The sequence below is a fragment of the Microcaecilia unicolor genome, chromosome 3, assembly GCF_901765095.1.
Source record: "Microcaecilia unicolor chromosome 3, aMicUni1.1, whole genome shotgun sequence".
NCBI classification, from domain to species: Eukaryota; Metazoa; Chordata; class Amphibia; order Gymnophiona; family Siphonopidae; genus Microcaecilia; species Microcaecilia unicolor.
The window spans coordinates 346598776-346622971 of NC_044033.1; the positions used below are offsets into that span (position 1 = coordinate 346598776).

Below are 24196 nucleotides of genomic sequence, written 5' to 3' on the forward strand. Positions count from 1 at the left end.
AGCAACAGATAGATTTCTAACTGAATTTACACAACTAATAATACAAAAGAAGAAAACGAAGAACAAAGAATCACTCAAAAAACAAAATTACAAATGTACAATATGCCCCCAAAACAGATTAAACAAATAAAAAGATAGCTCATATTAAGTATAAAGAATATATAAACCTAGCACTGATTTGGTTCTGAATATCTATTTTGTTCTAGAATGACTTCTTCTGTATCTTCTTTTCTGGTGAATACTAATAGCAGTAAGTCAGGCATTTTAAAAAACTGTCCAGAGGACCCCACAGCCAGTTGGAATTCTAGCAGTGGCGTTCCTAGGGGGGGGGGCGGTAGGTGCGGTCCGCCCTGGGTGCACGCCGCTGGGGGGGGGGGGGGGGGTGCCGCGCGCACCTGTCCTCTGTTGTTCCATGCTTCTTCTCTGCCCCGGAACAGGTTACCTCTTGTTCTGGGGCAGAGAAGAAGCATGGAACAACGGAGGACAGGCGCGCGCGGCACCCCCCCCCCCCAGCGGCATGCACCCGGGGGGGGTTCCTTTGCGGGAGGTGTCCTTTCGCCGGGGGGGTTCCACGCTGCACCCAGGGGGCGGGGCACATCGGCGATCCGCCCCGGGTGTCAGCCCCCCTAGGAACGCCACTGAATTCTAGGATATTCACAATGAATATTAATGAGCTATATTTGTATATCATGGGATTTTGACATGCACAGGTTTACCCCATGCATTTTCATTGTGGACATGGAATCAGAACAAAATTTAGCAGTACTGAAGACAGCAACTCCAATAATTTGGCTGACTTCTATGCTCTGTGCGTCAATTATGGCTAGACAGATCTGGATGGGCTGGAGTGGGCTTTGACGGCAACTCCAGGAGTGGAGGAATAAGACCATCTACGGTCTGTGACCCAAAAACAAATCAAGTATGCATGTATGATATTGCAACATATCATATGCTATGAGTTTATCTTGTTGGGCAAACTGGATGGATCATGTAGGTCTTTATCTGTCATCATCTATTTATTTAGATTTTGCTCAAACCTTTTTCATTAGTAGCTCAAGGTGAATTACATTCAGGTACACTGGATATTTCTCTGTCCCAGGAGGGCTCACAATCTAGGTTTGTACCTGAGGCAATGGAGGGTTGGGTGACTTACCCAAGATCACAAGGAGCAGAAGTGGGATTTCAACCAACCACCTCTGGATTGCAAGACTGGTGCTCTAACCACTAGGCCACTCCTCCACTCTACTGTGGTATGTTCTATTATGTTATGTTATGATATCCTAAACATCCCAACTGGCCGTGGAATCCCCAAAACAGGTTTATGAAGTCCTGCAGTAACTGTTTCACTCTAAAGTGTAAAGTGCTTTTTAAATAAAAACTAAACGGGGTCTTTTACTAAGGTGCGCTAGCGATTTTAGTTCATGCTAAAAATCAGCACGTACTAAACGCTGAGATGCCCATAGGAATATAATGGGCAGCTCAGCGTTTAGTGCCAGCTAAAATCACTAGCATACCTTAGTCAAAGACCCCCAAAGTGATTTTTTTTTTTTTTACTAGTCCTCCTGAAAATCAGCTCTGCTCAGTTGGCCACTGTTGGAAACAGGATGCTGGGCTAGGTGGACCATTGGCCTGACCCAGTATGGCTATTCTTGTTCTTATGAGGTAGGAATTATTTCTAGAAAGAAGAAACAAGTACATTATCAGAGCAAAAAAGTATGATGGCCAAGAAGTAGGATAGAATGCTTAAAGATGATCAGTAAACATATTTAAAGATGAAGTATAGGAGAGCCACTGTGACCTCTAGATGCCGATAAGGGAAGATGGTATATTGCAGCTTACTAGAGGCTGGAGGAGCTTAGACAGATTTGTGGCAAACCCACAAGTGACATCAATGGAAACGTCAAAAAATTCTATGAAGTTGAAATCTTTACTGTGCTCACCTGGGGAGAGCCACTGTGACATCCAGATGCTGGTAGAGGAATCTGGTGTATTACAGCTTAGCAAAGAGGCTGGAGGAGCTAACATCTCGGTGTTCTATAAAGTTGAAATCTCTAGAGGAAGTGACATCACCACTCGGGATGGCAGCTTAAGTCTAGGACTCCAGTCCAGTGTACAGATTATCAGGACTAATACCCAGTTTAGCTGCATATATTCGACATCAGATCACTTGTTGGGGTAATGGATTTCCCCTGTTTTATGCACGTACCTCCATTTAGAGTGTTAGAGAGCTTTTCAGCACTTTGTTTTAATCTCTGGTCCAGCGGGTGCACGCAATTCCAAAATGTTGCCGACTCACTCCGAGGATTCGGAGGGGGCCTATAGTATTGATGTAGAACTAAAAGACACACTGCAGGGCTCTTGCCAGTTGGCTAGATGGATGGTGGAAGACATCAAACAGGAAACAGGCATGATCAGAGCGCCAAGATGAGTTGGAACAGAGAGTGGTCACATGCGAGAATCTGATGGAGGACATTTGCACCCAGGGTGACTCACTGGCTAAGGATGTCCTCAGCAAGTTACACTGGAACTTTTCAGTTTCATTTGGGGCCTTGGAGGCCTGGACAATGGAGGACCAGGTATCAAAATTGAATGGGTGTATCAGAAACTGGGTGCATGTAATGCTCAGCAGGCTTGAGATATTGTGTACCTGCATAAATCTGTGGTGAAAGAAATGCTACTGGCCATCTTGTGTGCATGAGGAGCCCTAAAGTGAAAAGAATTGATCATTGAACTGTATCCTGATATCTCGGCAGTAACCCTACAGAAAAGACACGCTTTTCATGGAGTGACTCTTTTTTTCCGATCTGAACATATTCGCTACAAGTGGGGATATCCTGCAGGTATACTTTTGCTGTGCAAAGGACTACACATCACGCTAAGGATGTAGCGTAGGCTTGGGCTATTCTGCATCATTTGCAGGTTCCTAAACTTACAAATCAGGTATCCACCACTAAAGATGTTTCCTCTGCTCAGACACAGGTTACCAAATGGCAAGACATAGATATAGGCAGACGCTTATCTCAGCTGATAGTGCCAAAGTGAAGGAGCACAACTCTACTCATTCTACTACGTGAAGCTATCATGTCATGAACTGCAACAATTTGTAATGGTGTTAATTTTCATTCTCAGTTACTGGTCCTGTGAGAGTTATAGAGCACCAAAACGAAAAGACCTGAAACGGGCTTTGTTTTGGCGGACACAGCCACCTGCCTCAGGGGTAACTATACACAACTCAAATCTCTGAGACAACTGAGAGTAAGGCCTGGTGCAGTAGCAAAGCCAGTGGTCTATCCCCCATATTATAAATTTATAGGCAATGTTTTCTATGAATTTCTTGATTAATTGCCTTTGATTTTGTGGTTAATCACAGAAATATCTGTTCAGGAAACTCTCACTATGTTTTTCACATTTTAAGTTCAATATTATTAACGGAAGGAAAAGAGCCTCAGTTATTGCTGGAGCTTCAATAGTGTTAGCGAGAGCTTCATATTATAGTGCTCTCCACCCAGCTACATTCGATCATTGGCTCTGAAAAACTTCCGTATTGGTTTTATTTTTCTTTTGTTTTTCTTCAATGATTTTTTTTATAAATCTCTCATTTCCTGAAGAGGTCCAACTGAAAATCCATGCATTTCAATAATTGAGTAGGAGAGAGAGACACTTCTTAGGATGGGATGATCCCAATGGGAACCCATTTCACTACCACTTCTTCAGGGGAGGTCCTCTGTTTGTCTCACTGTCAACATGAGGGCTAGCGTGGATAGGCCTGTTGGGATCGTCCTAAGAAAAGCGTCTCTCTCCACAGCTCAATTATTGAAATACATGTGTTTTCAATTGGACCCCTTCAGGTGAATAAATTTTAGGCATGCTGATACCAGGTTACGTTATTATGGCATGTGGGCGTAAGTGCTAGCAGGGTATCTAACTGTTATTCTGCAAATACCTCTTAACTTACATTGTGTGCATTTGCCAGGGTCAGAGAATAGGCGAGACATACTGTAAGTTACGAGCGGCCCTCCAGCATTTAGGCACCCACACTTACACCACTTCTATGGCTGTTATACATGCAGGTGTTTAAATGCTGCAGGTAGTATGCTTGCATTCTATAACAGAACCTAGGCACTTACAGCCGCTATTCATCCCAGGAAAGGCAGGCTGGCTAAGTGCCATGATAAGCGCTGAACCTGAATATTCAATGCTGGGCCGTTTCCAGTGACCAGCATTGAATATCCAGGGTTTGTTTGGTTTTTTTTAGCTGTATTCAGTGTTGAATGGTTAAGTTTATAGCGGCCAAAGATAGGCCTGCTATTTAGGCGGCCCAGTTTGGCCGCTAAACTTAGCGGATACCATCTAAATATTCATGGGTAGCTGGCTATATTGCAAAATATAGCCAGTTATCTGCTATGTGCTAAGTGCTAATATTCAGCAAAGATAACTGGCTATCTCGCCCTAAATTTTAGCACTTAGCCGGCTTAGCGCTATTTAACTGGCCAGGAGCCGTTCCTATCAAATAGTGCTGAATATCAGCCGGCTAGACTCTGCTATAGAATAGGCATCTAGCACATGGACTTAGGACACCTAAACAGAGACTCCCTCTTCTAGAATATCCTGCTTTGTGACTTACAGGGCTGTAGCTAGCTATGTGAGGCCGTGCAGCCCCACAGGGTGTAAGAAAAGCTGGGGAGGTAAAGTTGCGCCCCATCCATTGGCTTCCCTTGCTGGTACAGCACTAGTGGGCGGGATGGAAGCGTTTGGGGGGCATGTCACACAAGTCGTGTTTGCAGCTTGTGATGCTCCTGGTGATTTACATCGCCAAAGTTATCAATTGAAGTGTTCAATATATTTTTTGCAGAAGCATTTATATGGTGAGCACTGTCACCAATCACGCAAGTGCTTTTCAATACTGACCTCATGGCTGTCTCTAGGAAGAAAGAAGTAAATTAAAACCAACAAAAATAAGAATGCCAAATAAGATTCAGAAAATCCCTGTTTTTCACTTTTATGTTTATCTGGCACTTTTCTTTCACGTTTCACACATCTTAGAGACCAGTTCAGTAGTTACAATTGTACTGTTCCCTGCTGCCCTTTGACCCATACTGCGCATTATGTGGAAGCTCCCAGTGGGCATAATCATCATAATGTGCTAGCTCCAACCCTGCCGTGATAAATAACTTTCAAATTAAAAGTTATTCTCACATCCATCATGTGTGCAGTGCTATTCAGCAACATGACTACCCCGCGGGAAAATATATCAGCTCTACTTGAAACACACCTTTAAGGAACATGCTTCACTGTTCTTGTTTGGCACCATGACAGGGTGAAAAGAACCCCCACACAGAAAATGGCACTTACAGAGGTAAAACATGCCAGGTCAGAGTTGTCAGCAAAACCCTGCGGTTGCTGAAGATACAAGGGTCCTTAGCAATGCCAGGTGGAAGAAATGGGCAGACTCTCCTGTTTATCATTGCCAGCTGCAAACAGAGAAATGGAGACTTTCTTGGAGAGAATCTGCAAATTTGTTTTCACAGGAAGCGAACACTTGCTGCTCTCTAACCCTGATACTAAACGTGAAAGGAGCAGTAAGAGCTGAGAAGCAGCTTTCTTTTTTTCCTGCGGGCCCTGATCTTTTTCTCTTGAAACCGTGATTGGAAAGAGAGGAGAAAGAATAGGAGCAGAGAATGTGGAACCACAAGTTTTTGGCTGGCTTGCTATAATGTTTGGACCTCTCTGCTTGAAGCTCTGGTACAGTGGGTGATTTGCTCTCTAGTGCTTGAGGAATCTGTGTGTGTTTGTTCTGGACAGTTTTTAGAACTACGTGTGATTCTTGGATCTATAAAGAAACACAGGGCTCTGCTTTAAAGGGATGTTTCAAAAACCATGTGTTAGTTGAATTCTGCCTACATTCAACTCTGCCCATCCAGCAGTGTTTTGACGACAATTTTTGGGGAAAGAGCATATTTGTAGATATCCATCCTCAAGAATCCCGGTCAGCTTACCATAGGCGCCAGAAACACTCATATTCAATAGGAGAGAGACAGTAAATTATAATAAAAGTTGGATATAACACCCGTTGCAAAGCCTACTTAATTATGTTTGGTTTGAGAAGAAAGACTCCATGCAGATAGTCAAGCAGCCTGGCAAGGTATCTTTCTTTGTTTGTTGTACCCAGCTGCAAATCCTCCACGGACATCACCAGATTAGGCACAAGTCACCACGTGATGCTGATGGATGTGAGCCAGCATCTCAAGGCGTTTGATAATTTCATAATCCGGCAGGGCCAGAGTGTTAACATTGAGCCCCAGCGTTCGAGAGACCACTTCCCGAAAGTCCACCAGCTGCAACAACAAACAAAGTAACCAATGGTTAATAACAGTGCCGGTGATGTACAGTATCGATTTCACATTTTCTTCACTAGGCAACATCTTTAGCAACTCTCAGCAATGGGCAGAGAGAAACTGCTACTCCCCAACCTCTACCTCACTTGTAGCCACTGGACACGATTTCAAGTTCACTGAAGTATATCCAAAGTAGTTCCACTCAACCTCAGCACATATCCAACTACATCTCACATTTTCTCATCATTGATAGCCTTGAAAACCCAAGATGCCTCGTTGACCTCCTGGATTTAGGATCCCAGGTCCTAGTATAAAAAAAGAGTTTCTCTCCTGCATATCTGTGGCAAAAAATGTTTCTGCAACAGTGATGAACACTACACTGAAAAACAGAGATACTATACTATATTAGTATTTGTTATCTGCCCTATTACTATTAGCTTCAAAGCAGATTACAATTTAGAAACGTACAGAGAACAGATTTAGAAAAAAGAAAGATACATAAAACAACGTAATATAGCTTTAAATCATCTTGAATCTACCTGATTTGAAAACATTTCAAAGTTTTTTGAAACATAAGATGATCTGTAATCTGTCTTAAATTTATTGGTAGATCATTCCAAAATTTTAGCTCCTGAGAAGTTCCAACATAGATTTGGAGGTTACATTTTGCGGCAAGGGGAGTCCAATTTTTAAAAGCTGACAGAACCGTGAATTAGAATAAAAAATCAGGATGCTCAGTACATTTGAAGTACTTTCAGAAGACATCCCAATTATTGATACATGCAGTTTTAAAATGTATCCTTTCACTCACCGGTAACTAATGTAGCTCTCTCAATAAAAGGGACGCATGCCCAAACTGAGATACACCACATATTAACCTTGCAGCCGTTAATATGGAAGCAAGTGTAATCTCCTAAGTAGTTTCACCGAGGTACCAGCATATAACAAGTTACAGTAGTCCAGCTGTGGTAACAATATTGACTGGATTATCAATCTGTAACTTTTATTGTCCAAAGAAAAGCAGATTGAATGGAGTTTTCTCAGTCCCACAAAAAACTTATTTCAACAAGCAGTTTATTTGTACTGCAAAATTTAGTTTAGAATCAAAAAACACAACTAAGAACTTAGATTTATTTTCTGTGTCCAGTATCTCACCGCTATCAAGTACCTGCTAGGTATATTGTTGTAATCTCCAAACCAAATAATTTTAATTCTCCGTCTATTCAATTTTAAAAAGTTACTTTTAGTCTAGCTTTCTACTTCAGCAATATACTTTCTTAAAAGCTGAGGCGCCGAGGCGGGTGGAGACTCACTTCAAAGGTTACACCACTGATTTTGTGTCACCAGGTTGCCCATTCAGTGGCTGACCAGGGTTGCACCTGCTTAGGTTCCTGCTTGTCTCCTGTGACATAACCCTTCACCACTTGTGAGGCTTAAAGACAGTGGTGTGCTGAAGCAGGCTCTCACAGCTCTCGAGAGCCATTTGTTAAGTTTTAATAAATGGATCCTAAAAATGTGGGCTTGTTTTACTTTGCTGGCGAGAGAGAGCCCACAGATAACAATTTACCAGCAATTTTAATAAGAAAAAAGAAAAAGAGAAGCTTATATGCTTTGTTTTCATTTCAGGCACAGCCCCTTGTGACTCTGGCAATTACTTAACTTTTCCTTGCCCCAGGTACAAAAAGTACCTGTATATATAAGCCCCAATGAGCCTGCCATGAAAAAGTACAAATGAAAAAAATAAAGAACACCCAAAAGGGTAAAATAAAAAAAGAGATTTTACTCCGAGGACCTGAAGAAAACACGAAGCACTAACGAACTCCGTGTCTCCTCAGACGCGGAAAAAGAAAAACTGAGGGGCGTGTCCACACAGCGAGCGGGAAGATGTGTGCGCACATGCGCAGTACGGTCGCTCGCGCGACGGAACGCCGTAAAAGAGATTTTTAGATTTTGCTTTAAAATCCTCCGGGGCCGACGTGACGTCACCCACTTGTGAGAATATCAGCCTGCTTGTCTTTGGAGAACGTCTCCTAACAGACTCACATAAATATTAAAAAGATGAGGGGAAATCGGAGAGTCCTGAGGAACACCGCAAATAGCTCAGTCAAGAAAGTGAATCTTATTCTTATACTGCACTTTATAAAATACTAGTAAAAGAGGCCCGTTTCGAACAAAAAGGAAACAGGCGCTAGCAAGGGTCCAGGGCCCCATCCCTCCTTCCTACCCCTGTCCAGGCGGCGTCATTGGAGAACAAGGAGCCTGGGCTGCCTTAGCCATGCGGCATGCACCTCCGGCACACACAGGCTGGGCTGTTTTGCTATTTTCTTTGGCACTCTGCGTCACAGCTGGCCTCACACTGGCTCAACCCCAACTCGTCCGGATTCGCCGCTCCTGTTATCGCAGCTCCTCCCCTCTTCCCTCTGCTAGCCAATCTGGTGTCTCCTTTCCCTCATCTCCTGCCTCCGGCCCTGATGCATCCGAATTCGCCACTCCTGTCTTTGCAGCTTCTCCCCTCTCCCCTCTGCTGGTCAATCTGGTGTCTCTTTTCCTTTAAAGCCTCCCCCATGTCCTGCATCAGTGTGTGTGTGTTTCCCTGGCAACTATACAGAGTTCCCTCGAGGGCGGGGCGATTACGAATCCTACGAACACTACACGGCTTCACTGCCAGCTGCCACGGAGTCAGCTTCAGAACGTTAGAGGTGCGAATTTATATATTAGATTTTCTTCAAAAGTTCTTCACCACCAACCCTGTCATCCCAAGTTCACTTAGGGGTCCTTTTACTAAGGTGTGTTAATGGATTTAGCTTGCGATAATGATTAGAGCACGCTAAATGATAAGATGCCCATTATATTTCAATGGGAATCATCATTTAGCACGTGTTCATCATTAGAGCATGCTAAATCTGTTAGCACACCTTAGTAAAAGGACCCCTTAATCTTTAAATCAATAAAGAATGATCAAGTGCATCAAAAGGTGCCAATATATCAAACTGAAGCAAAACTACTTGTCATGCTCTACTTAGATATTTTCTAATTTCAGTTGTAAATAGCAATAGTAAGGATTCTGTACTACACATGGATCTAAACCCATGTTGTAAATAATGTAAGCAGACATAAAACATAACCCCCTAATATTCAGTGCTATTTAACTGGCCAGGAATGGCTCCTGGCTTGTTAAATAGTACTTAACCGGCTATCCACGAATATTCAGTGAGAGACGGCCAGTTATCTCCTGCTGAATATTCACGGTCAGCACTTAGCGGATAACTAGTTATATTGCACGATATAACCGGCTATCTGCTAATATTCAGCGCATCGCTGGCTAAGTTTGGTGGCCAAATCAGGTCACCGAAATAGCAAAAATACTTACCTGTTGCAGATATTCTGTGAGGACGACAAGCCATTCATTCTCACATGTGGGTGATGTCATCCACGTGGCTCGGTGCGGAGCACTTTTAAAGCATTTATGTCTTTAAAAGCACATGCTAATGTCCCCACCGCGCATGTGTGAGTTTCTTCCCGCCTGCCACGAAAGCATGTGACCAGCAGTACAATACAATAGCATGGAAAACAACTCCAAGAGGAGAGAGGATTTGTGAGAATGAATCTCATGCTGTCTTCAGAGAATACCTGCTACAGGCATCTTTGCTGGAGTAGCCTAGTGGTTAGTGCAGTGGACTTTGATCCTGGGGAACTGAGTTTGATTCCCACTGCAGCTCCTTGTGACTCTGGGCAAGTCACTTAACCCTCCATTGCCCCTGGTACGAAATAAGCTCCTCAATATATGTAAACCGCTTTGAATGTAGTTGCAAAATCCTCAGAAAGGCAGTGTAGCGTCCCATCCCCCCCTTTCTCCAAGGACAAGCAGGCCATATTCTCACATGTGGGAATCCCTAGCTACCAGGCTCACCAAAAACAACAACAATATGTCAATTGGAACTTACAATGGCGAGGTAAAATAATGATTATTCTGAAACCATATACATACTGTGTGAGAGTGCAACCTGGAACTAGAAGGGTGGCGTTGGATTCTATACCCCAAACAAATTCTGCAGAACTATCTGTCCAAACTGACTATCGAGTCGGTTATTCTGCTCAGGGAAGTACCTAGAATAGAATCCCTTCCCTCCTTCCCCTGGTGGAATGGGCTCAACTGTGTGGGCCTTTAGAAGGGTGAACAGTTCCTCTGCAAGTACTTCCCTGTGCTGAGAGCTGAACGAACATGCTCTTGGAGGACAATTTGGTGGTCTTTGATGCCAATGACGAGCATAACTGAGTTGGACAATTTGAAGAACTCAACAGTCGGAGGTTACAAGGGCAATAAACTCAACTTCCCCTCCACCGACAGGTTGACTGGAATGGGCACTATTATGGCAGCAATGCTCTGCTGGAGCCAGTCAAAACCTCATTCCCTGTTTTGACTGAGGAGCCGACCAGGCCTTAGGCACATGCTGCTGATGAGAACGAACATGCTGGGGCTGAACCTGTTGAAGAACGAACATCCTGGGGCTGAACCTGTTGAGGCTGGCAAGAAGGAGGAGCATACCTACACCTCTGAGAGTAGTAGGGAGCTCTCTTCATCATGCCTGAAAACCTTCTAGATGAGTAAGGTGCAAAAGGATTCCGGTGAGAGATAGTATTGATGATATCAGTATGCTTCTTGATGAGCCAGCATTTGTAGTGCACTGGTCCCCCTCACATGTCAGGGCACCCTAGGGGGCACTTCTAAAAATGTTTAAAAAATACAAAAAAAGCTCCCAGGTGCATAGCTCCCTTAGCTTGGGTGCTGAGCCCCCCAAATCTCCCCCAAACCCACTCCCCACACCTCTACTCCATTACCATAGCCCTTATGGGTGACGGGGGGCACTTACATGTGGGTACAGTGGGTGTTGGGGGGGTTTGGAGGGCTCAACACCACAAGTGTAACAGGTAGGGGGGGGGATGGACCTGGGTCTGCCTGCCTGAAGTGCACTGCACCCACTAAAAACTGCTACAGGGACTTGCATACTGCTGTCAGGGACCTGGGTATGACATTTGAGGCTGGCATACAGGCTGGCAAAAAAGTGCTTTATTTTTATTTTTTTCATGTGGGAGGGGGTTGGTGACCACTGGGGGACTACGGGGAGGTCATCCCCCATTCCCTCCAGTGGTCATCTGGTCAGTGGGGCACCTTTTTGAGGCTTGGTCGTGAAAATAAAAGGACCAAGTAAAGCCGGCGAAATACTGCTTAACGCCGCTTTTTTTTCCATTATCCGCGAAAGCCAGCCATCTGGTAGCCACGCCCACGCCCTCCCATGTCCATCCTTCACTTCACTGGTGACACGCCCCTTTGAACTTTCGCCGGCGAGGCAACGGGAAAGCGGCGATGCTGTCAAAAAAGCAGCTTTTGATTATACCGATTTTGCCGCTTTTCCGAGATCGCCAGCCATCTCCCGATTTATGTCGGAAGATGGCCGGCGATCACTTTCGAAAATGAGCTGGATAGTAACATAGTAGATGACGGCAGATAAAGACCTGTACAGTTCATCCAGATGCCTGCTCAGATTCAATAATTTGGTAAGTCTATAATGTGCCACCAGCCTCTGTCATTTTTGTTACTCCACACTAACAGAGCTATCCCCTGAAAGTTTTTATAAGTGACCAGCGAGCTCTGGCGAAAATGGAAGTAATCAATGACAACCTCACTCCCTAATTGGTAGTGCTATAGAAATGATTTATAGTAGTAGTAGTAATTCTATAATCTTGCATGCACATTTTCGTGCTTCACATGCAAAATTTCGTGCTTAGGTTATAGCATAATGGCAGTTACATTCATAAGTTAATTGGTAAATTAGAGACTAATTGGCTCTAACCAATAATAAACGATAATTTGAGTTCCTTGTCACTAATTGGCACTAATTTACAATTGTAGTTAGTTGCTGTTCTAGAAACTTAGCACATACACGTAACAGCAAGGGGGTGTGCACGCGAGAGGGGCATGGGTGGGTCAGGGCAATGCGTAGCAATAATGCACCAAAATTCTAGAATTCTGTCATTTATGCATGCAACTGCAATATTTAGTTGATGTCATTTACACCAGCCATTGATATGGCGTAAAGCAAAGGTACTTACCTGTAGCAGGTGTTCTCCAAGGAAAGCAGGCTTTATATTCTCACAATGGGTGACACCGATAGCGTCACCCACTTGTGAGAATAAATAATCCTGCTTGTCCTCAGAGAATCAGCCATTCCTAAATGTTGGTGTGTAAATTTCAACTTACGCTAGCATTCTATAATGGCTACTGGAATAACCTACGATTGGCACTAACTCCCCACTACAGCTTGTTCAAGATAAGTAATCAAAAAATATTTTTGAGTAGATAAATATATAAAGGTACTTTTAGCACTACGAATTTGCATACTATGATGAAGAAATGATAAACTAAAAACTTACAAGAATTAACACACAGTGAAATTTTTTTAAAAAAAAGGGAGTTGGACTGATACAAAATAAGGTGTTGCACCTTCTTTCACAATAGGGTTTTTTTCCACCAGTGGAAGAGCACCTCTGATAATCCATTAAAAAATATAATACAAAATCACTGAATCAATTGTTTACTCTTTCAAAAAGACCATTAAGCTACATTATGATGTTTTTAAAACAAATAGGAGAAAATATTGTTTCGCTCAACAAATAGTTAAGCTCTGGAACTGATTGCTGAAGGATGTGGTAACAGCAATTAGTGGATCTGTGTTTAAAAAAAGGTTTGGACAAGTTCCTGGAGGAAAAGTCTATGATCTGCTATTAAGACAGACATGGGGAAAGCCATCAGTAACATGGAATCTTGCTACTTGTTGGGATTCTGCCAGGTACTTGTGACCTGAATTGGCCACTGTCAGAAGCAGAATACTGGGATAGATGGACCACTGGTCTGACCCAGTATGGCTTTCCTTATGTTCTTACCTGTCGCTCCCTCTTCACGACCTCTTCAAAGGATTTCTTAAGTGTGCTCAGCTCACTTGTGAGTGCTTCCAACATGCTCTTGGCCCTCTCTTTCTCCTTCCTGGCGCCCTCCTCAGTAAAGTCTAACTCGGACTTGACAGAGACCAGCTTCTTCTGTGCCTTCTCTTTCACCTTCTCCACTCTTTCCAGGGATTTGCTTAGTTCTTCTATGGCTTTGTTCTGTTCCAAAGTTCTGATCTGTGATATCACCAGGACAAGAGACATATGAAAGATTTTATTTCCGTATTATTGTTAACAAGTGTTGTAAATATGAAAATGGGAACAATTGTGAGCTGTAAACATTTGTCAAACAAAAAACTATCAGATGGAATAAAAAGGTGAAAGTGAATGACTTCCCACAATATTCCACTCACATGGCTTGCTAGATACTACTTTTCATGGTCAGGAAACAAACTAGGTTTTATTTTGTTGCAATTATTATTACACCTCTTTTACTGACATGTCTATTTTGCAGAATGAACTTAATCTAGATTTTAAAAGGCAGGTCAGCTTAGCAAAGTCAAAAATTCAGTTTGTAGCATTTCAATAGAGAACTAAGTACCATTGTAAAAGAAAAAAGAATGTTTGAATTAAATAGACTATTTTTCACAATTCAAGGCTTCCCGTGTATTAGGATCTCTCTGTCCCCTCCCTAGCAGTGCTTCAGTCCCTTTTCAAGCTGTTACTGAACCGTGGGGGGGGGGGGGGGGGGGGGGGGCTACTGGACAGATACAGCAAGGGAAAAAGAGTAACTGAGTGTAGAGAGAAACCTTCAGAATACAAAATGTAGGGAATTTAAATTCGAAACTTCACTCTTTGAAAGTAATTCTGTAAGAGGGCACCCACTATGGGGGGCAATTCTAATTTAACTTTTTATTTATACAGGATTTTTTTTAACAATACATTCAAGTAAATAATACAGAAAACAGGGAAGATTAGTATACTGAAAAGGAAATGGGACTTGATATACTGCCTTTCTGTGGTATTTTGCAACTACATTCAAAGCAGTTTACATATATACAGGTACTTATTTTGTACCAGGGGCAATGGAGGGTTAAGTGACTTGCCCACAGTCACAAGGAGCTGCAGTGGGAATTGAACCCAGTCCCCCAGGATCAAAGTCTGCTGCACTAACCACTAGGCTACTCCTCCACTGAACAAATTTTAAAGAAGAAAATAACAGACTCAATATTTTAAAGCTGAAAACTAACTTCTTACTCTCAGCCCCCAATAAATGGAAGGACCCCAGTAAACTGAGAGGAATAAATTAAGGAAAAGGAGATAAAGAAAAAAATATCTCCTGGGTGGGTAATTCTATAAGTAGACCTCTCCTGTTAGGCACTCTGATGCCATTCAGGGAGCGTCTAATCTTTAACAGCATCCGGGCGCCCAGTTTCCATTATAGAATACTAATAAAAAAGGCCCGTTTCTCAAAAAAAGGAAACGGGCACTAGCAAGGCTATCTTGTAATGGTGATTATGTTTTTAAGGCTCTCGTCAAAGCGATTTCTCCTCTCTCCCCTGCCCTCCTCTCCATGTCCAGCGATTCTTCCCTCCCCTCCCATTCCCTCTGTATCCCCCGATTCTGACCTTCCCTCCATTTGCAGCGATTCTCCTGTGCCCTGCCGTCCCCTCCGTGTCCCGCGATTCTGGCCTCCCCTCCATGTCCAGTGATTCTCCTCTGCCCTGCCCTCTGTGTCCCGTGATTCTCTCCTCTCCTCCCATCCTCTCCATGTTCAGCAATTCTCCTCTACCCTGCCCTCCCATCCGTGTCCCACGATTCTCTCCTCTTCTCCCATCCATGTCCATCGATTCTCCTTTGCCCTGGCCTCCCCTCCATGTCCAGCGATTGTCCTCTGCCCTTGCCTCCCCTCCATTTCCCGCGATTCTCCCCTTGTCTCCCATCCCCTCCATGTCCAGCGATTCTCCTCTGCCCTCCCATTCGTGTCCCGCAATTCCATCCTTCCCTTCATGTCCAGCATTCCGTTGCCTTCACTTGTCTTGCTTGCATTCGTAACATCCTGACGTCAGCTCACCTCCAACGTTCCCTTCCCTCTCACTGTTCCACGCTCTGATGTCATTTCGTGTTTATGTGCAGGCAGGTCAGTGAGAGGGAATGGAACGCTGTAGGCTTGCTGACGTCAGGATATTACGAACCCAGCCAGCCAGCCATAGAACATTGACGGTACAAATTATTTTATTAGATTAGCGTAATCCGGAATGAATATGCCTTACAATAGAGCTGCTATAACTGCAGGCATCTAAATGTGGGAAGGGCACACACTATTCTGTAAGTTGCACGTGTAACTGGAAGTCCCTCCTATAACTCTCTCAAACTCTGCCCACATGAACACCCCCTTGCAAATACATGTTATATATAGCATTAATACATGCCCTTATAGAATAGTGAGCTAACGCACGTATGCACTACTCTTTGGTGTATATGCATGCATGCAAAGGGGCGTATAATCTCAGGGGCCTAGATATAGAACTGCCCTTCACAGGCGCAGGTCAGGGCGCCTATTCTAAGTCTATTCTATTTTTCTTTACAGAATACTAGTTTAAAGTGGAAGAAAATTTGTGTACATTTAGGAGCGGCCACTTACAACACCCCTTTAAGCTGCTACAAATGCCTGCACCTAGATGTATGCATGAACACATGTAAATTATAATAATTCCATAATTGATATCCATACATGTGTGCTCTGCCCATCCGCATGCCCACTAGAAAAGTACAGGCCATCAAAACATGGTGCTTGCTGTTCCACTAACTAGCATTCTAGAAGAGGGTTATTTACTCACATAAATGGCAACTTATGCACATAAATAGTTAGAATACTGCCTTGCCTTTTGGGGTGAATCCTATATATATGGAGCCAAAAAAATCGGCACCAAAAAAATGTTCTTAATGTTATTCTGTAAACCTTACCTAAAGTTAAGCACGGTTTATAGAATATGCATAGCTCCCAGCGGCGTACCAAGGGCGGGGTGGTGGGGGCAGTCTGCCCCAGGTGCACGCTGCTGGGGGGTGCAGAGAGCAGCCGCATGCCTGTCGGCTCCGCTGGTTCCCTGCTCCCTCTGCCCCGGAACAGGTTACTTCCTGTTCTGGAGTAGAGGGAGCAGGGAGCCAGCAGAGCTGAGGGCCGCACGGCTGCTCCCAGCAGCTAAAAATGCACCCGGGGGGGGGGGGGGGGGGGGGTCATTGCTCCGGTTGGGGGTGTCGTGCTGCACTGATAGCGCCCGTTCATGTGACTAAAATTTAGGTGTGACCATTTCCATTAACTAAAACCTGATGTAAATACCCACACCTAATTTAGGCGAAGGTAGGGCATATTCTGTAACAATGCACATAATTTATAGAAATACCCATGACCCACCCATGCCCCTCCCATGGCCACCCCCCCCCCCCCCCTTTTGAGAATATGCTTAGCCAGTTGCATGTGTAAATTCTAATTAGTGTCAATTAGAGCCAATAATTGTGTGTTAGTGGCCAATTATCAGCGCTGATTGGCTTAACCAATTTAGTTGCATACACAATTTGGCTGCACTGCCACATTTGCATGCACAACTTCAGGTGCCATATATTGAATCTGGGCGTTGCTTTATCAATGGATGAACAGTGCTGGTGCTGAACACCTACCAGAAGCATTTCAACCTCAGAGATCCTATAAGATCCATTCAGTTGGCACCCTGAAACGTGCCACCAATCATCCCCATCACATAGTTCTAAGCCCTGCTTCTTTTAGATGGTCACTGGAACTCATTTAAGCCCTCCGAGTGAACTACAACCTGACAGAGGCTCTGAACAAAATCCCTGAACATGTGGTCAGGATGGGAGGAATGGGGTGGACCACCCCTACCATTAAACTCCATACACCAAACAGGTTCTCTTTTCCAATTTACATACCAGGTCAGCTATTCTACAGCTGAGAATCAGCATCAACCAGCTATCATTGTTTATTTTATTATTCTATTTGTAGAGTATAAAGTAAGTCTTTTTATCCAAAGCACTGTACAGCATCATTTCTAAACTAAATTAGCTTGATTCTACAGGGAAAGTTAACTTAAGACAGGTAAGACTGTACAACCTGTGTTGTAACATAACCATGACCTGAGAATTGCCATCCCTGCTCTCATGAAAAGTGCTATATAATCTTAATGGCAATGGGACCTCTGGCAATGACCTACATATAAGGCAGACTTTTGAACAGTGCTGAATCCCCTTACACCCTGCCAGAGATTTACTGCCTTTGCTAGAATAGCACCCACTCAGAGGATCAGCCACTTGAAGTTTTTTCTGTTAACAAATGTTGTGCCATTTTGTCCACCAATTCTAATCTTCTATAGTCTGAACAGGACAGGGCAAGATCTATTTGCAGCAGACGGTGAAACTCTAGAACTAGGGGGCAAAGTTCATCATGCTCTTATACATTACACTATTGCAATGAAATGAATCTGAGAAAGTTCAGTTCATTTTCAATACAATAGCATTGAAAAGCACTAAAAAAAAAAAAAAATCCCTGCTAATGTATGGTCAAATTCCATATATCTAAAAGCCAGGGCCGCCGAGACAGGGGGGCAGGGGGGACAAAATTCCCCAGGCCCAGGACTCCAAGGGGGGCCCGGCGCCACAGTCCCGCCTGCCCTCAGCTCCGTCGACCGTCCGCCACCGGGCCGGGCCCCCTCCATTCAAATCACAGCACCTTACCACTTCGCTCCGTGTGAAAGCTCAACAGCAGCAGTCTGCAGATCGCCTTCCCTTCGGGCCTTCCCTCCCTGTGTCTCGCCCTCGTCTGACGTAACTTGCGTGAGGGCGGGACACAGGGAGGGAAGGTCTGAAGGGAGGCGATCTGCAGACTGCTGCAGCTGTGCTTTCACATGGAACGAGGTCGAGGTAAAGCACTATGATTTGAATTCAGGGGGCCCGGCCCGGTGGTGAATGGAGGGGGGGCGAGTGGGGGGGGGCTGTGGCAACGATGACCTCGGGGGGGTGGCGGCTGCGGCGGGGCCCCGGGCCCGTCCCAGTCTCTCGGCAGCCCTGCTAAAAGCCTGTTGGTTGGCATTTGTACCTAGGCTATAGCTCACTGCATACAATAAGTTAGGCTTACTTGCATCCTGGTAGTTTCTGGTTTATCGTACTGAAAGGCAACATGCCTGCTACTTGCCTTGAGTTCATTTGTGTCGGACAGCTTGGCCCTGAGCTCGGTGTTTGATTCTTGTGCAGTGCTGAGCTCCCCCTGCAGTCTCTCCACCCTCTTCTGCAGTTTCCTGATCATCAGATTGGCATCATCTCTCTCCACAGCCAGGGCTGTGCGTACCTGCTTCTCTTCTTCCAGCTGAGCAATCTTCTTCTGCAGGAGACTCATGTGCAGCTCTTTGCTCTCCAGTTTCTCTTTCTGACTCTTTAACTAATTGTATTGATTAGAAAAGGGAATGTTGTTTTTTATATTTGTATTTTACTTCTTTCAGTATAGGTGCACACACATCTTGGTACCCACCCCATTCTGCCCATAACCCATATATACTGTAACCAATACAACTTCATAGTATCATGAGATTTTCATCCATTTTTGATTTTTCTAAAATGTATACCCAGTTTTTCACACTGAATATTTAAAGTGAAAGTACATAAATTCCATCATCCACCACTATTATATATGGCATTCCCTCACATGTTCTATAATCATGAAACTGGTACAGATAATATATAAAGAGGTCAATTTTCAGTGGCAAGGCCACCACATAAATTAAACAGATAAGTTTCAAGTTTTATTTGGGATTGATATACTGCCAAATGAGAGACCTTGCTAGGCAGCTCACAATAGCATAAGAAATTCATTTAAAATATTGTGAGGGAAATTCAATGGTGGAAACATATAACTGCTGCTGCTGCTGGAAATTCACCTATGACTAACAGGGCAATTCTATAAAATGTATTTATTTATTATTTATTTATTGCATTTGTATCCCACATTTTCCCACCTTTTTGCAGGTTCAGTGTGGCTTACAATATGAGTTAAATGGTGGAAATACAATTTGTAACAGATTGGTTATGGATTACATTGTGCAGAGTTATGCGAAACAATTGAGGTGTCGTTAGGGAATGTAACAATGGAACATAAACATTGAAACTTTGGAAGGAAACACTGGGAGCTTGGAGGGCGATAAAAAGGCATGAGGACATATGGTATATATCTTTCTGTGAGTAAAGGTATGAGAGATGTGATATTACGGGAATGAGAATTCAGAGGTGAATGTGTGATGCATTAGTGAACATTAAGTGTGGCCTTTATGTGTTTTGTTTGTTTCCGTAAATTTTTTCGAAAAGATGGGTCTTCAATAATCTGCGGAAGGAAGCTTGCTCGTTGATTGTTCTTAAGTTGCGCGGCAGTGTATTCCAAAACTGCGTGCTCATGTGAGAAAAGGTTGACGCGTGTAGCGTTTTGTATTTCACGCCCTTGCAATTGGGGAAGTGGAGGTTAAGGAAGGTTCGGGATGATCTTTTGGCATTAATGTTTTTGGGTGTTTTATATACAGTACATACATTTTTAAAATATTAGCATGTATATGCATATATGTGCACTTACACATCTATCCAGCATGCTGCCTAAACGCCAGGGGTGCATTGCCCCCCCCCCCAAACGCTGCTGCACCAAGTACCTGACTCTCTTTCCCCTGCCCCATGCATTCCAGTATCTCTCTCTCTCCTCCTTCTTCCCTGTTTAGCTTTGTCGTTTCTTGCCGCCGCCACTCCCTGCGCATCTGCTCCCTCTCCTCAAACCTGTCCTATTTTTCTCTCCCCCCACCCCGCGAATCCTGCATCTCCCGCTGTCTCTCTCTCCTCCCCCCCCCCAGCAGTCCTCCGTATTTCAACTTCGCAGGCAGCGATTAGGACAGGATGCTGACGCCGAGGTCCTTCTGCTGCCACGTCCCGCTTACTCTGATTCGTTTCCACGTAGGCAGTGTGCAACAGTGAAAGGACCCTATTGCTGTCTATGAAGTTGAAGTACGGAGGACCGCCAGGGTGGGCGGGGAGGGAAGAGTGGGAGATGCAAAACTCACTAGGAGAGGGGAGAAGAGAAAGACAAAGTGAGAGAGAGGCCAGAGTGAAGGACAGAAAGAGAGGGACAGAGCTGCTAGACTGTTGGAAGGGGGGGGGGAATAGCAGGAGATGCAGGACTCATGAGGGGGAGAGAGAGACAAAGCAAGAGAGAGGCTAGAGTGGAAGAGGGAAAGAGATGGACAGGGCTGTTAGACCACAAAAGGGAGGGTTGGAGTGTGCAGAGCAGAGGAGAGAAGGTGAAGGAAGAGGGGAAGAGAGAGGAGATGCTGAACATATTGATCAACAAAGACACAGAGAAGAGGTGCTAGCTGGGCAGATAGAGATCATAAAGACTGGGAGGCAAAGGGGGAATGCTGGAAGGGGAAGGGGTGATAGGGACACAGAAAAGCTATGCGGAGTAAAAAAGGAGAGATAGGGTCACTGAGAGGGAAGATGGTGAACATGGGGGGTTGGATAGGGACAGAGGGACAGAGGAACAGAGGGGAGAGGCTAGAAAAAGTGTGAGATACCCATGGGCGTAGTTTGGCCAAAGGTGAGGCAGAACCACACTGTACATGCTTATTTTATAAAATACATGTGTATTTACAAAGCTGCAGTAAAAATGATGGGTACTCAAAGGGGCAGTGCTGGAAAAGGTGGAGAGGGGGAAGAGATGTGGACCCAGAGGGGCAATGCTGGAAAAGGGGTGGGAAAGGGTCCCAAAGGGGTACTGCTTGAAAATGGGGCAGGGAGGAAGGGGATCCAGAGGGGCCATGCTGAAAAAGAATTCAAATAGGGATACTGGGAGGGCAGATGATGAACATGAGGAGAGATAGAGACAGGGATAAAGAAGGGAGATGCTGGAGAGGATGAACAGGGATGGTAGAGGGAAGATGGATGGTGGACTCAGAGAGCAGATGATGAACATGGGGAGAGGAGAGATGGCAGAGGGAAGATGGATGGCAGACGCTGAGAGAGAATAAATGAACAGGAGACCCTGCAAGGACAGGAAAAAACCCCAGAAGAAAGCAGAAAAGAGACACTGGGACCAAAGTGAATGGAAAAAAATTAAACATTCAGACAACAAAGGTAGGATAAAAGTATTTTATTTTGAATTTGTCAGTTGGAATATGTCACCTTTGGAAATGCAGTATTTACAAACACGGGGGGAAAGAAAGCCAAATCAAACTAAGTACACGTCCCAGAGATGTATAAATCTAACATGTGTGAATAATATTTAACAGATTAATTTAAAGAACAATTTGTGTGCTCATACAATATATATAGGAACACCACAGATCAAAATAATCTACTGTGTCACCATGAGTGCCAAGATTCACTATAAGTCTCACAAAGCCGACGCTGGAAGTCTTGGTAGCCATTTTAAAAGAGCAGATAGGAGAGGATCAGCGCCGCGGCAGAGGGCAGGAAAGAGTGGGGATCTTTCCTGCCTCGAAGAAGCCATTAGACCACCAGGGTACCTCGAGGTATGTCATGGGAGGTCACCCTGTGCCCGGGGGAGGGTAGGAACATTTGCAGGGATCCTGCAGGACTTGGGTCAATCCCCATGGGATTCCCATGGACCCGGGTACATCCCCGCGGGATCCCCGCAGATATGGACAAATCCCGCTATCCCCACTCTCGTGTAGTTCTCTAGTGGAAAGGTGAGCAGCAAGGGGTAGGAGCAGGAGAGGCAAATGGAAAAGTATAGGGAGATAAAGGAAAACACAAGGATAAGGTGAAACCAAAAGAAATGGTGGGGAAGAGAGTAAGCCAATTAATGCCCATTTTAAGGGAGGGGAGAAAATTCTCCTGCTGCCATTAATCTGACTTCTATCCCTTGCCCCCCCCCCCCCCAAAAAAAAAAAATGAAATAGGCAAACTACGCCTATGCTAAACGCAGCCTCATTTTAGATAGGTAGTAGAAATAGGAATTGAGACGTCCAGGTCAATGTGTCTCAAGATTCACCAGTATTTTAGAACAGAATCTGCTGACTAGAGCTTGTTCTAAAATACAGGAGAAACAAATGTTTATGTGCCAGGTGTGTGCAACATAAACATCTAGTTAGGAAAAACAAATATACCGTATTCTCTCTAATAGTTGCCCAAGCTATTATTAGAAACACTTCCCCTGATATTCAGCTGGTGGCAGTCAGTGTTTTTTTTTAATGCTGATCGTCACTGGCTAAATTAGCCCCCAGTATTCAGTGCCGGGTCATGTCCGGGTGGCCAGCACTGAATATTGGGGGCTAAATGTGGACAGGCAGGCTGTCGGAGCTTATGCAAGTCCAGCCGATATTCAACCAGGACCCATGTAAGACAGTTATGGGGGTCCTGGCTGAATATCGGGCCAGTACTTGCATAACTTTTAAAAGATTTTTTAAGTGATGCGATCCCCCTCCCATCCTGCCTCCTTCCTTCCTACTTTCCCTCCCCCCAGTCCACATTAACTTTAATCCCCTCTCAACATTGCCCCCCCAACCCCAGCATTCTAAAGTAGGACCCACCCAGGCCTACCTTATAATCCCTGGTAGTCCAGAGGGTCAGTGGGGGCAGGAGCGTAGCCCTCTCACTGCTACCCCTAGCAGCTGGCTTCAAAAAAGGGCTGCCACAACTACAAATATCGCAAGCTGCCTCACCCTATGCTTGGAATAAACTTCCTGAGTCCATTCGCCAAGCCCCCTCCCTGCCCATCTTCAAATCCTTACTCAAAGCCCACCTCTTCAATGTCGCTTTCGGCACCTAACCATTATACCCCTATTCAAGAAATCTAGACTGCCCCAAATTGATTGATTACACATTTTTGTCCTTTAGATTGTAAGCTCTTTGAGCAGGGACTGTCCTTCTTTGTGAAATTGTACAGCACTGCGTAAACCCTAGTAACGCTTTAGAAATGTTAAGTAGTAGTAGAAGTCACAGCAGTCATTTTGTGAGGCCAGCCGCTAGGGGCAGGAGTGAAGGGGTGCACCTGTCCCCAATGACCAGACCACCAGGGATTAGAAGGTAGACCTTGGGGGTGGTCTACCTAGAGCGCTGGGGCTGGGGTTAAACTTGGTGCAGGCTGAAGGGCAGGTAGGAAGGAAGGAGGGGAGCCGGGAGGGGGATCGCAGCCAGATACTCGGTGCCAGCGCCCACAAAGCTAAGTGGCCTAATTTAGGACAGCTTTTGAGCTGTCTTAAATTAGGCCGCTTTGCGATGTGGGTGCCAGCACTGAATATTGCCAGGATCCGCATAACCCCGGGCTCCTTCCTAACACTGCCCCCACTACTGCCCCTGACCTGCCCACTTTTTCAAGAACAGTCAGAGGCGATATTCAGCAGCACTGTCTGGTTTAGTGCCACTGAATAGTGGGGGGTTAAGTGGCCCCAGGGGATTTAAGCAGGCAGGAGCCTCTCCTACCCACTTAAATTGCTCTGAATATTGGGCCCACTGGGTTTTCTGAAGTCTATGGTGGGCACTGGAGGCAGGAGCCTCTTCTATCCATTTAAATCACTCTGAATATTGGGCTAACTCTGAATATGGGGCTTACTGGGTTTTCCAAAGTCTAGGGTGGGCATTGCAGGCACCTCAAATTTTTAGGATGCCTGAAAGGGTATGATACATACCTGTAGCAGTTGTTCTCCGAGGACAGCAGGCTGATTGTTCTCACGACTGGGGTGACGTCCGCGGCAGCCCCCACCAACCGGAAATAAGCTTCGCGGGACGGTCAGCACGCAGGGCACGCCCACCGCGCATGCGCGGCCGTCTTCCCGCCCGTGCGCGACCGCTCCCGCCAGTTGAATGACTAGCAAAAAATATGAAACACACAACTCCAAAGGGGAGGAGGGAGGGAAGGTGAG

The 24196-nt window shown here is 44.9% G+C and overlaps 1 protein-coding gene across 1 annotated transcript in view; it reads right to left on the reverse strand.

The window, feature by feature from the left end:
- Positions 1-4544: 4544 nt before the first annotated feature.
- CCDC170 (coiled-coil domain containing 170) overlaps positions 4545-24196 on the reverse strand; it is a 164292-nt gene continuing 144640 nt past the window's right edge. Inside the window, exons 11-13 of the mRNA XM_030198473.1 lie at positions 18481-18723; positions 13278-13514; positions 4545-6335 (exon numbers count right to left, since the gene is read on the reverse strand). Coding sequence (XP_030054333.1) covers positions 6198-6335; positions 13278-13514; positions 18481-18723 — 618 coding nt within the window. The 3' untranslated portion in view covers positions 4545-6197. The remainder of the gene's footprint in view (positions 6336-13277; positions 13515-18480; positions 18724-24196) is intronic.